Here is a 15,030-nt window from a genome sequence, read left to right on the forward strand (position 1 = left end):
TCCATCAATAAAAAATGTTTTTCCATTGTGAAAGGGAATGCAGTGAAGCATAGTGTGAAAGTGTGCAAGAGAAAAAAAAAGAAAAAGCAGACGGCCCAAAGGGAACATTAAGATGATTAGCAATCCTAATACCCCTGCAATTGGTAGGCTTCTGGGAGGTAGGGTGTTGAACACCTGATTCTCAACATTATTCCCAGGCCTTTGACTCCAATGACATACCGTTCCCCATTCCCTGCCTCTACTTTACATTTACCTTGGAAAAAAATTGATTGAAAAAAGTTTTGCAGCAGGTGGGGATCAAACTTTCTACTAGCTAACAATTGTTTTTTCATGTGGCACACCTAGAAGGTACAATAAGGACTCAACAACTCTGCCCCTCCAGCAGAGCTAACACAGAGTAGAAGAAAAAGGCCACAGGGTGTACTATCAATAATCCTCGCAGTGCACTGAAAATTACATTCGCACTGATGATTCTTATATTTATCTTTGCAGGAGAATGCATGTGACGGAAGGTGTAAACTTGTGAAAAAGTTTTAATGGAAACGTTGCATGATACAGAATGCCATTTTGATATGGTAGACAATTTTTTTCCATCCTTCAGACTAAAAAAGTGTATTTTCAAATCACTATATTTAAAGAAAAATCTATTTATAGATATAAAACGGATTTAATGCAAGCATTGCTTCAAATTTTCAGTTAAAATTTCTACTTAGTTTAGCTATGTTTGTATTTGTTGGAAAATGCAATAAAATATTAACGAAAATGGAGAGGCTGAAAGAAAGTCCTTTCTTTTGACTCAATAGCATGAAAATCTTATCACTGTTCTTCATGATGTGTTCACCTGCCCCTTCAACAATGCATAGGTTACTTTGACTTTTAGTAACCTTTCTGAAAGCTGGTCTCCACCCAGTTGTGTAGTCTTGAACCAATGGCAAAGTTGATGGGATTTAACTATGAAAAATACCACAGTTCTACCCCATTAGTGTCACAAAATGTCACCCTCAATTCCATACTTGTTGCTCTGACTGCACCTCATAATGACAATGAGACAGCAGCTATGTAAATATTGAATATGTGCCCTAAGCAATTTGTCCACAACGTGGTACAGCTTGTCTGACTTGAAAAGTAAGGATACAATAAATTCTAACACAAAACTGCTAGTGAAGGTGAATATTCCCTCCTGAGCATAGCCAGATAAGACATGTAGTTGACAAAACATATCAATGTAGAGCCAAGAACCTAACTTTATCCAAGTTCTAATGTTATTTCACTGCACCCTTTTGACCTCTTAACTGCAAAGAGCAAAGGAACTTTAAGCACTGACATTACCTATCTGAATGGACATGTCCACTGCATAAAAGCTATTCATAAAGTTGTATGAGTAAGTTGCCCTAAAGGGCAGGAGTGAGAGGGGAACAGACTAAATCTTGGTGTTACTTCCATTCTCTCCTAACCTCTTCAGGAAAAAACAGACTGCAGGCCAGATCTCAGCAGAAGTCTAGGAAGATGGGAGAAAGAAGGGAGCAAGGCCACTTTATAGTCAGACTCTAGACAAGTAGGTTTCTATGTCGAGAGTCCAGGGGACATCACACAGAATCTCTTATGGTGGCTCTCCAGGACAAATCCTCCATTGGCCAGATCTGCTAGCTTGAGGGTAGCTTTGTAGCAGAAGACTGTCACAAAGCTGCCCTAAGAGACATGATTTGCTTCAACTCACACAATTCACATTTATACAAAAAACTGAGGTTCTGCTATGAAAATTGACTGTAAAAATGGCATTGTGGGGGATCACATTATTGAAGGAAATAGAGCTGGTTTATAACTAAAAAGGTATAACTGACTTGCCATGGAAATGGTTAGACAATCCTGTTAGAAATGCAGAACATAGAATTGTATCCACCTTATGCTTTCTTATATGTACTGGCTTGGCAAGGCTAGCAGGAGTTAAAAGTAGTACGGGTAAAATTTATTTCAGTCACTGAAGTCAATGGATATGACTGAATACAAGCAGGAAATAGTAGATATGCTTAAGAAGAAGATATATTTTTATACTGTCACTTTTTAGACTCGAACTGCACATTAAGATTATTTATTTAAGCATAGTGCATTTTGCTTGAGATAATAATTACTCATATTTTGGAGAAATTTGACTTCGGTATATTGCAGAACTACATGAGATACATGAAGGAATTTTTAAAAGAGACATTAGAAAATAACTAAATTAACCGTTATTAAAAAGGAAGGGAACTAGGGAACTAAAGTCTTCTAATTATTACAAAAAATATACTTTAGCCAGTAAATATCTAATCAGTTATTAAGCAAGCCAATACTTTAAAAACATCTAATAAAATCTCATCTGATCTTGATTTTATAAAAACTAGTTAATTACAGTAAAACAATTCCATTTATTTTCATTTAATGCACTGCAAATGTTTGGCTAAATAGCTAATTCGCTATTCTGCTACCAATATATAACAGACTGAAACCCTGCTAAGAATGAATCAGAGGCATTTAAACTGGATAAGTGATTATCTGACTATGTTCAAGTCAATATGATATCGTCCTCAACAGCTCCTGTGGAAGAGGCAATGATATATCGAAACAAATGTTCCTAAAATAATTCTGTACCTCCACAGAAGCCTCCAGAAGTGATCTCTTCTTCAAAAACATCCGAGAACCCTCTTCCTGCATTTAGCTTTGATAGTCGACCATCAATAAACTGCAATATAAAAAACATGAGTCAAAACTATGTTGGCCTTCCTTAGGTTTCACAATATTAAATTAAAGTATATATACGTTATATGTAAAATATCTATGTTAACAAGAATATAACAGATCACAAGAATGCTGTAATGATTTTGAATAGATATTGTAACAATGGATATAAATGCAAGTGGCAGAAATATTATCACCATTTTACGAGTGGTTTTAGTATTCTTTTCTAATGTTGTTTGAGGTGTGTGTGAACAAATATAAAACTTAATATATTTTAAACTAACAAGGTTATTCCTGGAATGAAATTCCAAATAACTTGTTGCTTTGAAAGTATTTTAAGTTGCTTTTTAGCTCATTCTTTTTCACAGGAGATGATGTGAAAGTTTATTAAATTTATTTCATAATAAATGTTTAATTTCAAGTTTAAAATTATAATCACTTATGGATATTGAGACATTCACTCATGTCGTGTTTGAAGGATCATGAACTGGCCTCATGTCATGTCCCTCATGCCTTTCCAGATAAGCATCATTGAATCAGAAGAAAAAGCTAGTTGAAAAATGAGGAAGCTTTGTAGCTGAAATTTGGACAAATTTTGACCATCTCTAGTTCAAAGCAAGGCTGAGCTGGGATATCTGATGCCCACTGACTGTGCACTTGACGATTCTGGCTGAGGATTGAAACTCTTCTGGGTGAGGAGTTATGCAAACTGAGAAGAGTTTGGATCACAATCATTTTATATGGATGGAGAGAAGCTGGTAGCTGCAGCCTTTAAGGAACAGTGGCAACAGCAACAAGAGGGATGGAAGGATATTTTATTTAAATGTAGGAGAACTCAATGCACTGAACTGCCAACATAGAAGTACTGTGTAATACAGAACCATATTTTAAGCTTGACCTCTGCCAGTCTACACCTGACTGTGTGCTCATACTGGTCCATACAGCCACACTTTTCAAGTGCAAACACATACATGCCTGCATGTTTGAAAATTCTAACACCTGCGCGTTTGTGTGTACGTGCATGAATCCATGGAAGTGTCAGAATTTTCACCCACAAAACAACTTTCACTTAATGGGATTTGCAGATACAGATTCTAACACATGTCCATATTCAGGTGCATATGCCCAAACATGTCAGAAACCAAGAACGGTGAACATAAAATAAACGATCATCTACTATAACCTCCCAGAAGAAATGAACACATTCTTTTAAAGATTCAGTTTGCCTTTCAGGATTAAGACTAGAAACGTTGGCATTTCTAGAATGCTTTCAAGAACTAATCTATGCATTTTAGTTTGAGTAGGCTAGCTCAAGTCTGTACAGAGATAAATTGAGAAAACATTTTACTGATTATTCGTTTGCTAGCAGGAGTTACTAGATATTCCCAGTTACTAAAATAGCACATAGAAGCTAACAGAAATTAATTATTTGGCTGAGTGTCATACATTATCACAGATTATCCAAACAGTACTGTCAGTGACAATCTGATGCTTGTCAATGGATAGACTGATGACATGAAACAAACACCATTCTTCAAGTACAAAAAATTCCAGCAGCAATAATAATAGAGCACATGCTGTAGAAGATAATCATTCCATGTTCTTTCTTGGCTAAACTCTGTTTTATTTTTTCATTCTGACTCCAAGTAGGCTTCTTTCCAAATGGGTTTGGTTCATGGTCAGACCACTATGGGATCACTGGATTATTTCACAGTAAGAAAAAGAGATAAGAGCAATAAGAGCATCTTTAGCTACTGCTGTGCAGAAAACAGACTTTGAACTGCAAGACATTATCTCTTTGGGGAAAGTTATGAATTCATTCCATGCCATAAACCAACCCATGATTTATGGGCACTCTCATCATTTGGTAAAATATCAACAGAAAATGGAGAGGCTGACTTTTAGTTTTCAGTGCACGGATTAGTCTAGCAAAACATTTAAAAGTAAATACTGCCAAATATAATTGTTAACAGAAATGATAGAAACTTATTTGAAGGAAGTAATAGTATTATTATTAATTATATTGAGTATCAGAAGTGAGAGTAAAGCTATTCCAGTTTTTGGGGTTTTTTTTGTTTTTTTAAAAGCAGTACATAGCAGAAAGCTTGGCTAACGTTAGTACAGTCCAGTATAATCAGCATGGCTCTCTGTCCCCTTCTGTAGGATGGACCTCAGAAAGGCTTCTGATTCTGTATGGTCTTTGAGCTATTAGATCACGGTCTTTTAGTTAAGGCAGTAGAAGCTCATGCTTTTAGATCCACAGAACCTGAGTTTGATACCCACTATTGACAAACCACTCAGTAGCACTGCATAATTAACTCAGAAGGAAAAATACTTATCTGCAATTTTGCTTCTCTGAAGACATCATTCTGATAGGATTCTTCCTTTGGGTCTTAGCTCCTCAGTAAAAGAATAGCAGGACTCCCAGAGTTCTTTAAAAATTTTGCCCTTTGAGGATAAAATATGAGCCAATTCCCTTGTGAAACTTTGTGTGCCACTGCCTGTAGCGAACAGGAGATGCCAGCCAATTCATTTGGTTGTGCAGAAGACAAAGCTCCCATGATAAGTCAATTCAAAATTAGGTACTGCAATCTAAAAGTATGCTTCAGAGGAAAAAACCAATCAGGTATGAGAAAGAAATCACTTTAAAGAAAATAATTTCTGAAGTGATATAGGAGAATGAATGAAAATCCTATCGTAAATTGAAAAGGAGGACTTGTGGCACCATAGAGACTAACAAATTTATTTGAGCATAAGCTTTCATGAGCTATAGCTCACTTCATCGGATGCATGCAGTGTGAGCTCATGAAAATTTATGCTCAAATAAATTTGTTAGTCTCTAAGGTGCCACAAGTACTCCTGTTCTTTTTGCACATACAGACTAACATGGCTGCTACTCTGAAACCTATCGTAAATTGTATCTTCAGGAAAGCAGAATTAAAGGTAAGTAATTTCCACTTCTCTATAGATATAATCTGTGAGTATTCTCATTTTCGAGGAGGAGGAAGCTTAAGGAGCGACTCATAACAAAAAATAGCCAAGGTTTAACAGCTTCTGCAAAATCTCGAGGGAACAGTTTCTTTTCTCATGAAGTTGCTGTCTTGGTGCCCCTTCAAAAAGGATATGTATCTGAGTCCAGATAGCAGTCCTTATCACCCTGAACTTCTGCCTGCTCTGACTCAAGCAGCTAGAATTCTGTAAGTGAAGTGGGGGCCTGGAGCATCAACAGAACTTCATAAAGCATTCACACTGATTTTGCTAGAGCCGTTAGGGAGGGTGCTAGCACTGTGTTTCTGATGCTCACTGGTCTTGGCTGACTCAAGCTTTTTCTTTCAAGGGTTTACACTTTGCTCTAGCTGGGTCATTTCGTGGTAGACTTATAGGTGTTTTCCTGGGATGTTCCAAAGAGGCTTGAGAGGTGCTGCCCATGTTTCCTTATCAAATAGGGTGATATCTGAATGCAAATCTAACACTTGTGCACTGGGGTTGACTTCTAGGCACAGTGCAAAGAGTATGGTTGTCTATACTGAATATAGTTCTGCTGCATGGCTTTAAGTTGCGGAGCAGAGCTCTTTCCTCCTTTGAAGATGGGGTACATAAAGAGAAAAAAGATGCTGGAAACACTAAGAGGTTGCTGATGCAACGAAAAAGGAAAATGTACATTGGAACCCCAAAACAATAAACACCAACACACTAAAAAATGCATCTGAGTGCTCAGGCAAAGGTCTCACAATTCAGGCAACTTGCCAAGCCAGCTGGATGTTTGTAGAAAGAATGAGAAAGATATAAGCAGTGGGAAGAACTGGAGGAAGGCAGAGTTCAGTGAGGAAAAATACCAATATGTTATATAATGGGAATTTATAGTTAACAGTATGTACCTTAGAAAATCTCCATGCTGGTCCAGATATTCCTTATGAATGAGTTATTATTTTCATTGGACACCCATCAAAAATATTTAAGGTCCAAAATACAACGACTTATAGCTGGCGTTTGAAGCTGGGAACAAGCAGTAGCTAAACTCCAGACTTCTAGCATGAGGTTTAACAACAGTAATATTACATCATCCTAATAACAGGAGACTGGACTGGAAAAAAACCCAGGGTATAGATACCGTATATTAATAAGTCATCCCAAAAGGCTGAAGAAAAGCTGGAAAAGGAGTAACACAGCCATCAAATCTAAGGAAATACAAGCTGTTGAGCCTGAAGGAAAAATTGGCATATCTGACTTATTTAATTAAAATATGGACCTCTTCTCAGGTACAAAGCTTTATCTACTGAAATGAAATCTCCTCTTAGAACTAAAGCATAAGGCTATCTTGGTTTTAAACATGAAAAGTCTTGATCAGGGCTGAGGGAAACTCTAAAAATCCACAAATGGGTTATAAAAAAGGGCACCAAATGCCACAGGGCTATGAACCCTGTTCCATATAACATGCTTTTCGTTAAAATATTGCCATGTCAATGGGGAAGTATAGCAGGAGGAAGGCCAGATTCTATGCTAAAAATTATACAACTGAGAGGACTTTAATGATTTCAGTTACGAAGGCAGCAGTCTTCTACGGATATAATGAAAAACATTCTAGTGGGTCTTTAAAAATAAATTTAATCTGATCTGGGACCACAAACCCTACTATGCATGAATCATAATTGTATTCTTACTGCATAGTGTCACTACAGAGCATAGTGAAGGTGGCTAGATTTCTTGTAAATTTAACCTAAACTGTGAATTTCCAGGATTTATTTATGCTTGATTTGGGGATCATTACAAGACTCCTGTAATGTGTACCCTAATCAAGCTTACTGTATTTTTGTCTTGAAAATATCAGTTTTTAAGCAGACAGACCAATTTCCACTTATGAAATTTTATCCTGGGATTTGAAATCTGTGTTCTCTGTGGCTAATGCATCATCATCTGTAACAAAGAATATGTCAGTCAAAGTCTGCCATCCATTACACCAATGCTACACCATTGACTTCAATAGAGTAATGCAAATGTGTCTGTGGGTAAAAGTTTGCCCTGCAATTGGAGTGTAGTCAATGTCTCTGATGATCAAATAATCCAACTGCCTCTACAACAGATGCAAGGCCAACAGGAGGAAAAAATAGTTTAAAAAAATGTTTTTGTCACTAAAGTGAAAAGATCTGACTCTGGACATACATAAGGAGCAGATCTGCTGAGTAAGAATGTTAAATTTGTACACAGTCACTTCTTAGAGTCAAAGCAGTCAATACATTAATAATCTAAGAAGCTTTAGGAAAAGAAAAAAGGCAACTAAACACAGAATGCTTGCCCTTTTTAGTTTACTTAATTCCAATGGCTTCTTCTTTTTACTTCCCCCTTCTTCCTTTTCTTTTCCACAAAACAAATATAGGTATGTCTTGAACTTGTTTACAGACTACTGGTTAAATGTCAGCATTTGCGAAGTTATCCACTGCAGTAACACAATGTTCAGATACACTTTTGATATGAAGGAACTGCAGTATCTGAGACACAGTTTATGTGCTAAACAAAAGAAAGAAACTAATTATAACAAAAGATAGCAGAGGTGTTAGGTGCAACATTACAGTCTATAGATTCTTCCCCAACCAACCTCAGAGATCTTGAAAAACACACTTCACAACCACTGCTCTCAACAGTGGCCAGGCCATCTTTGATATTAAATGTCTATTACAAAGCTTAATAATTCATATTATTATTCAAATAGTATGTGGGATATAGAATAAGTTTGGTCAAATACATAATAAAGTAAACAACAGACAATGAAGACAAGTGTTTGTTCTGGATAACAAGGAGCTACAGATAATTTAGGTCAGCTATCAGAAGATGAACTTTACTGGGAGCTAGTATAGTCATGTAATGGTTCTTGATTTAGCTATTCCCTGGTGCAAATCCACCATTGAAAGTACTGCATCCATTGAGAAGTGTTGCAGAGTTTGGTGGTAAGAATGGACCTCAGTTGCAAAAACAAAAAAAGAATAAGTGCCAGGGCAGCACTTCTGAAAGTGGCAGACAAAGCTTATATGCAGCAAAAAAACTGCAGTTAAAACACCTCCAGGCAGTCCAGCCTAGGTGTCTAGGCTGCTTTCAGGAATTATTTTCTGCTAAAAATAATGCTCAGTATCAGGAACCCAGTAAACTCATGTTAGCTTTTGAAAACACAAACAACCTTGAAAGCAGCCCAGTTGTCAGTGGGGAACTGCTGGAGATGAGGCAGCTGGGCTGTGGATTAATTAGAGAAGTGAGAGGAAACACAGCAGATCAGAACTAAAGAAAAGGCAACATATTAGCTATTAAAAACATTTAAAATATAATAATTTTAAGATATTCTCATCTTCAAAGGTATATTACTTCCTCGGTATGAAGAAACATTAGAAAAATAATAAAATTGTTAAGTGTTCTTTAAAATTACATATAAAGTACACTTGAACAGCTAGATGGAAACTGACAGAGCTCTAATAACTTCAGTGGAACTACTCTAATTTACTCCATCTGAGGATCTGGCCACAATACTCATATCATAATTCAGACTCTTTGCCATGAGCAGTAGCCTTCTATTGACAAATATCCCTGATAGCTGAAGATACTCAGAAACATATAACCCTGGATCACAGCAATAAAAATAATGATGTTTCCATGTTATATTACTTTCTCTACCACCAATCTTAATCTGGTAAACACTTCTAAATGTTTAAAATACCTCTTTTAACACTTCATATAAATGAAACCTTTGCCCCTGCAGATATAATACAATTAAATAAAATAAATTGGATTCTAAGAGTTGATCCCTGGAGTACTCCATCTATTACTCTATTATTTTTAAAGTCTGTATTTATGTTATTTATTTGTAGGTATTTCCATAATGTTGTCCAATTAGAAAAGTGTCTACCTATGACTACTACAAGCTAGCATCCTTGTAGTTTATAAATCTCTACCTTAGCCATTAATCTTTGATACAGAAACTTGTCAAATGCTTTTTGAAAATCAAAGTATTCTACATCCAATGAATTTTCCTTATCTATTATGGTAGTATATCTTCAAAGAACTCTAGCAGATTAGTTAAGCATTTACTCCCCTGCCTGAATTCATTTAGGCTAGCTTCAATCAAACCATGTTTTTTCTAGAAGTTTTCCCACCTTATCCCAGAAGATGTTTTCTCAGATTTGCGCGCAAACAAAGATAAGCTTACTGATCTACAAGTTTATGGTCGGTCTCTTGACCCTCTTTCAAACAACTAAATTACATAAGGGAATCGAAAGGGAGGACAAAGAGAAAAGCCAGGAGATAATAGCATGAAAAAAGTGTATCATGGATCGTGCTGAAGCCATGTTGTCTAATACTACAATAGTTATTACTGAGCTGTAAATCCTCCATAGGAACTGTTGTTTTGTGGTCAACCAAACTCAATACGGAGGAATTTTCATGAAACTATTAATTTATTTGTTTGGCTGAGGTCCTGATTTTGAAAAATTCTGTGTAACAAAGTGTTAAGTGCTTTGGTCCTTTGTCCGTTGACCAACAGAGCCTGACTATACTGAAGAGGCTGAAAAGTTCAGCTGCTAAAGTTCAGGGAGCTCCTTGCTTTTTCCTTTTCAAGGGAGTTCTTGATTGGCTCCAGAGGCAGACACAGCCAGTCATTTTCGGGTAAAAGTGGGGACTGTGTTTGTGCCTGCGCTGAGATACAATGGGATTGGGAGGATTCTTTCCACACTTATAGGAGTTAAACATTTGCCATTCCCCTCTCTCTTCTATACTTCCTCTCAAAATGGTCTTCCTGAGAGCTTTCAAAAGCTGACAGGCAATGGATACAGAGGCAGAGAGGAGAAGATATATGTCTGATATCTGTTAGAAGGAAACTTTTAGATCACGAGGTCAATTGGCCTGTCATACCTGTTTAAAAAGTTGAAGATTCACTGCAGTTTCCAGGAACTGTTTGGTAGTACTTGAACGATGCTTCACAAAACTGTCCTCACAGAAAGTGATAGGCTCTCCCTAAATTTAAACAGAGCGAGTTAGAAGGTACTCCTAGCTATAACCAGTACTGGCACATTTAAAATTCTCCTTCATCAATTTTCCCCCCTTAAAAGTTAGCACGTACAGTTACTGCCCTTCAATCAAAGAAGTATTTACTGAATTCAAAAGGAAAGTAGGCAGAGACAGTGTAATAAAACATTGCAAACACTTTAAAGTTTTCACCAAAATGCATTTTGATGGTGACAATGTTCTGCTTGAGTTATGAATCTTAACTACTGTATAACATTACTCTGATTTAACTGCACTTAAACCAATGGCAGAAGCAAGCAGAAACTCTGAATGGACACCAACATGTTATGATTATCACCAGATTTTTTGTCTATTTGTTGTGCTAAATATAACATTAATGTGTGTGCAGCTAATTTGATTAACCAGGAAATAATTAAGAAAACATAACTATTTTCTGTCACCAATTTCACTGTCAAATTAAAGGCTCCTCCTGTCATTTCTGGGAGTTATTACATAGTCATACAAAAGGTTTAAAAGAGGTCAGATGAATTGTTAATGCAGTAAATTGTGCGGCTTTTGGAAAAGAAGGTAAGAATAATATGAAGAATACTGAGTAGACACGTCAAAAACATACAGTGATGAGACAAGGTAAATACATATAGTCTTTACTGCAAGCTAATATATGCTAATCAAAGTAACTGAGAACAGTAAAATTATATTGTAACTCCTGTGTTATCCCTTAACTGCATAAAAGAGTATCTATCTCTACTGTATAGTGACCAAATCAAATTACAGGAAGAAGACTCCCTTAAATTATATTATTCTGCTAACTGTTTAATTTCCATAAACTCCGCTAGCATAGAGAAGGTTCTAAATATTTTAATACATCAATGTATAGTCTGCATATTATTTCCATGATAATGATTCAGAGAGATATACTGCAGGGAGTATTGTCATGCAGGCAAAGGACCTACCCATCAAGAGCATATGCCTTCATGGTTTAAAAAAAAAAAATACACCAGGTTGGAGGAGTTTATCCTAGATTTAGGTAAATCAGACAATTTGAGGTCCTGCATAAAATATTAGAATGCACAACTGACTCAGCTAATAGAACATTTTATTACCATGGACTTTTACACATGGTAAAAGCCCAGAATGGGGTAAAAGATACCCCTGGATCAAAAGCCATCCCTTATGTGGATCCTTACCATAATGAAACAGAGGAACCTTTCAGACACAAACTGCAGGCCACTTTGAAGACAAACATATTTCTGCCAATGATCACTGCCTCCTCCTGCTCCTATTCCTATTAACTCCGGCAACCTTAGGTGCTGCTTTACACAAATTGTCCTAAATTCTAGTTTACAATGTAATTCAATGCTTAAGGATTGAGAGAATGAGTTTCCCTCATGTGATCTGTCAGCACTTTATTGAGTTTGTCCAAAAGTATCCCTAAATCAGCTTCAAATGATCTTTATGTTATATTTATTTGTAAATGGTAAGAGTATTATCTAAAGAGATGTTACATTAAAGCCACTGATGTCATTTTAAAACCTTGTTTTGATATTTCCAAGCGCTCCCTTGCATATTGATTTTTCAAAGACTAGATCTTGGATGCCTTAGGCTCCAGTTCATCAAAGCACATAAGAACATGGTTAAGTTCATCCCTATTCAGCACAGCACTAAAGTGCATGCTTAATTTTTATTGTACAATCCTCCCTTCTTCATGGGATGGATGGAAGCTGTGGTGCACGATCCCTTTTCAATGCAGTACTTGGTAGCTCACCAGCTATACCACATCTCAGGGCAAACAATTTAAGTTGCCGTAACTGGTAAGCTGTAGTACATATTAGATCTGAATAAGCGATCTACCAAATATCTTCAAAATGCCACCCTCCCCCCAGACACCCCCAATCATCTGCCTCTCTGACCAGCTCATCACCAACCAGCCCCCCAATTCCACAGAACCTTTCTTTGTTCAGCAGATTTGTCACAAAAGATCACAACAGCTGAGATAGCAGAAATGCTTAAACTGAATCCTCAGATTTAAATGGCTGCAAACTGGAAGCATGATGTCTTTGAGAGAGCATTTCTCATCTAGAACTTACTTCCCCCATTTGTTCAATACATCACAAGTTCACTGCAAGGTCCACCTCTTTACATAGGCCTTTACCTGAGGAACTGACCTGTGGCACACTTTTGGGAATGGAAAGTTGTTGATTCTTTTCGAGACATTGAGTCAGCTTGTAATGATTACTCTTTAAATACATACATGCACCTAGAAATTTCAAAGAGGCTTATTTTATAAATAAAAAAAGCATCTAAAGCTGCACGTAGAGAACAGATAGACCCTCTGATGTTACCAGCATATACCAGGGAAGTACCCTAGAACTTCAAACTCAGGGCATGACAGGTAAATAACTAAGAAAATTATTTTCAAATATTTTGATTTGAAAATATAAGGTCTAAACTATGCCCCCAATGTGTAAGAGTTCTGAAGAGAGGAAGTGAGCACAAATGAATTTTTCCCTTCCAGTGCATCCATATACAAGAGGCTAGTCCCAGTATGAGGCAGTGTAAAGCATGGATGGGATGGCGGCGAGCAATACTAAAGGCATTAGCAGCGTAAGAGATGTTGGCTCTAAGGCACCATCTACCTTTGTGATGTGATGACCTTGTTGGGGAGCGTGTTTCATCCATATTTTTAAAGCATAGAGAGGGATGTTCCCCAGCAGGCTTTTTCTAGCATCCACGGGGACATCATATTTCCAGTAAGCACTGTTCTATCTGCGCTCCCTTTGCAGTGCAACTCAGATTCACAAGCAGAATAACTGCATGTTAAATGTAATTTTATTTAGATCCATAAACAGTTTACATTCAAAAACAAAAGCCTTTAAGACTACATTAATTTATTGTTATTCTTACCTGTATAAAGCAGGCTTGCTTTAAAAGTTTTACCGTTTGAAAGATTCTACTCAGGAAATCAAAAATACAGAATAAGAATTCCTTTAGAACCAGCAGAATTTTTCAAATCAGTGCAATTTTTCGGGGCATCCCTTGTACTTCTGAAACTCCATCTAGCAATTGAACTCACACCAGAGTTTTTCAAACCCTTATGTCTTATATTTTATTGGGTAAAATATTTTGATTAACATAAGATTGCATTAGGAATAACCCTGAAGTACTGTAATTATAAAAGGACTCTGAAATGCTTTATTACAAAAAGTAGAGTGAATTACTAAATATGAATAAAAATATTTATGAATGCACATTTCTAACAGATTTATTTTTACAAATACTATTAAATAAATTCAGAAACTTTGAGTTTTGGAGGAATATTTCACTGATATTTAACTAGCACACAGTCCATTAGCCCCTTTAGTATTGATCTACAATGTACTTTCAAAGCAAGTTCGATCAAAACCCAGTAGGGATTCTATATTGAAAACTAGACAGCTAATACTCAGACCAAACAATCTATGCCCATACAAGATATCTGTCCTTTTAACAACAGTTGCTATAGAATTTTTTTGCCCTTTTATGGGTTGCCGCACACAGCAGGAATCAGTTCCTCTAAGTTGCATTCACATTTTCATTAAGCTATTTATACAGACTCAGATGAAACATTCAAGTTAAACATAAAACATTAAACTAACCCTATATGATTATACTAAAATCAGAATCAATCTTGGTTAGCAGAGATATTGTTGCTTTCCAAATCTCGTAATATTTAACAACAGCAATAAACACATTTCAATTATTTCCATGCACAGAAGTAGTTCAGAAATTTCTTATTTGGTTTTCTTTTCCTACCAAAAAAGTCTGACACTTGTGTCAGTTACTCATTATTGTTAATATTAAAGTTTATTTAACATATTTAATTCCGTTTTGCTATACAGTAGCTCTATGCTGGTTGCATTATGAGAACAAGGGGAACTGTAGACTCCAACTCTGCATTAACCAAACTCTGAGTCTTTAAAAACCATCTCTACTTTTACATTAAACCATTGCGCTTTGTAACAAGAGTGCATCTAATAGTACCAGGATGAAAATACCACAATTTCTAGCATTCTTAGCAGATAAAGATCCAGATACTAACCAAGAACAAAGCAGGACTTTATTGTTGTTTCCACTTGCGATGGTGCCAATAAAATTTACAAACAAATGTCTGAGTTGAAAGTCCTCTGTCATCAATGTTATTTACCTAAAGCAAAATCTAGATTACCTAGCACCTCCTGGAATCACAACTAAGCCATACTGAAGACCCTACAGGCCCAAAGTATGTTTTCCCTGTAAATGAAGTTGTGGCCCTTAATACACTCCTCAACCTAA

General features: G+C 36.4%; 1 protein-coding gene across 5 annotated transcripts in view; it reads right to left on the reverse strand.

Annotated features, from left to right (window-relative positions):
• The window catches only part of DENND1B (DENN domain containing 1B), a 243,148-nt gene that overhangs the window by 38,512 nt on the left and 189,606 nt on the right, over positions 1-15,030 (reverse strand). For all 5 annotated transcript variants that reach the window (XM_037907882.2, XM_043552708.1, XM_043552705.1 and 2 more), the window contains 2 exons: positions 10,606-10,707; positions 2,629-2,719 (listed from right to left, as the gene is read on the reverse strand). In XM_037907882.2, the coding sequence (XP_037763810.1) occupies positions 2,629-2,719; positions 10,606-10,707 (193 nt within the window). The remainder of the gene's footprint in view (positions 1-2,628; positions 2,720-10,605; positions 10,708-15,030) is intronic.

The sequence above is a fragment of the Chelonia mydas genome, chromosome 8 (genome assembly GCF_015237465.2).
Source record: "Chelonia mydas isolate rCheMyd1 chromosome 8, rCheMyd1.pri.v2, whole genome shotgun sequence".
Lineage (NCBI taxonomy): Eukaryota > Metazoa > Chordata > Testudines > Cheloniidae > Chelonia > Chelonia mydas.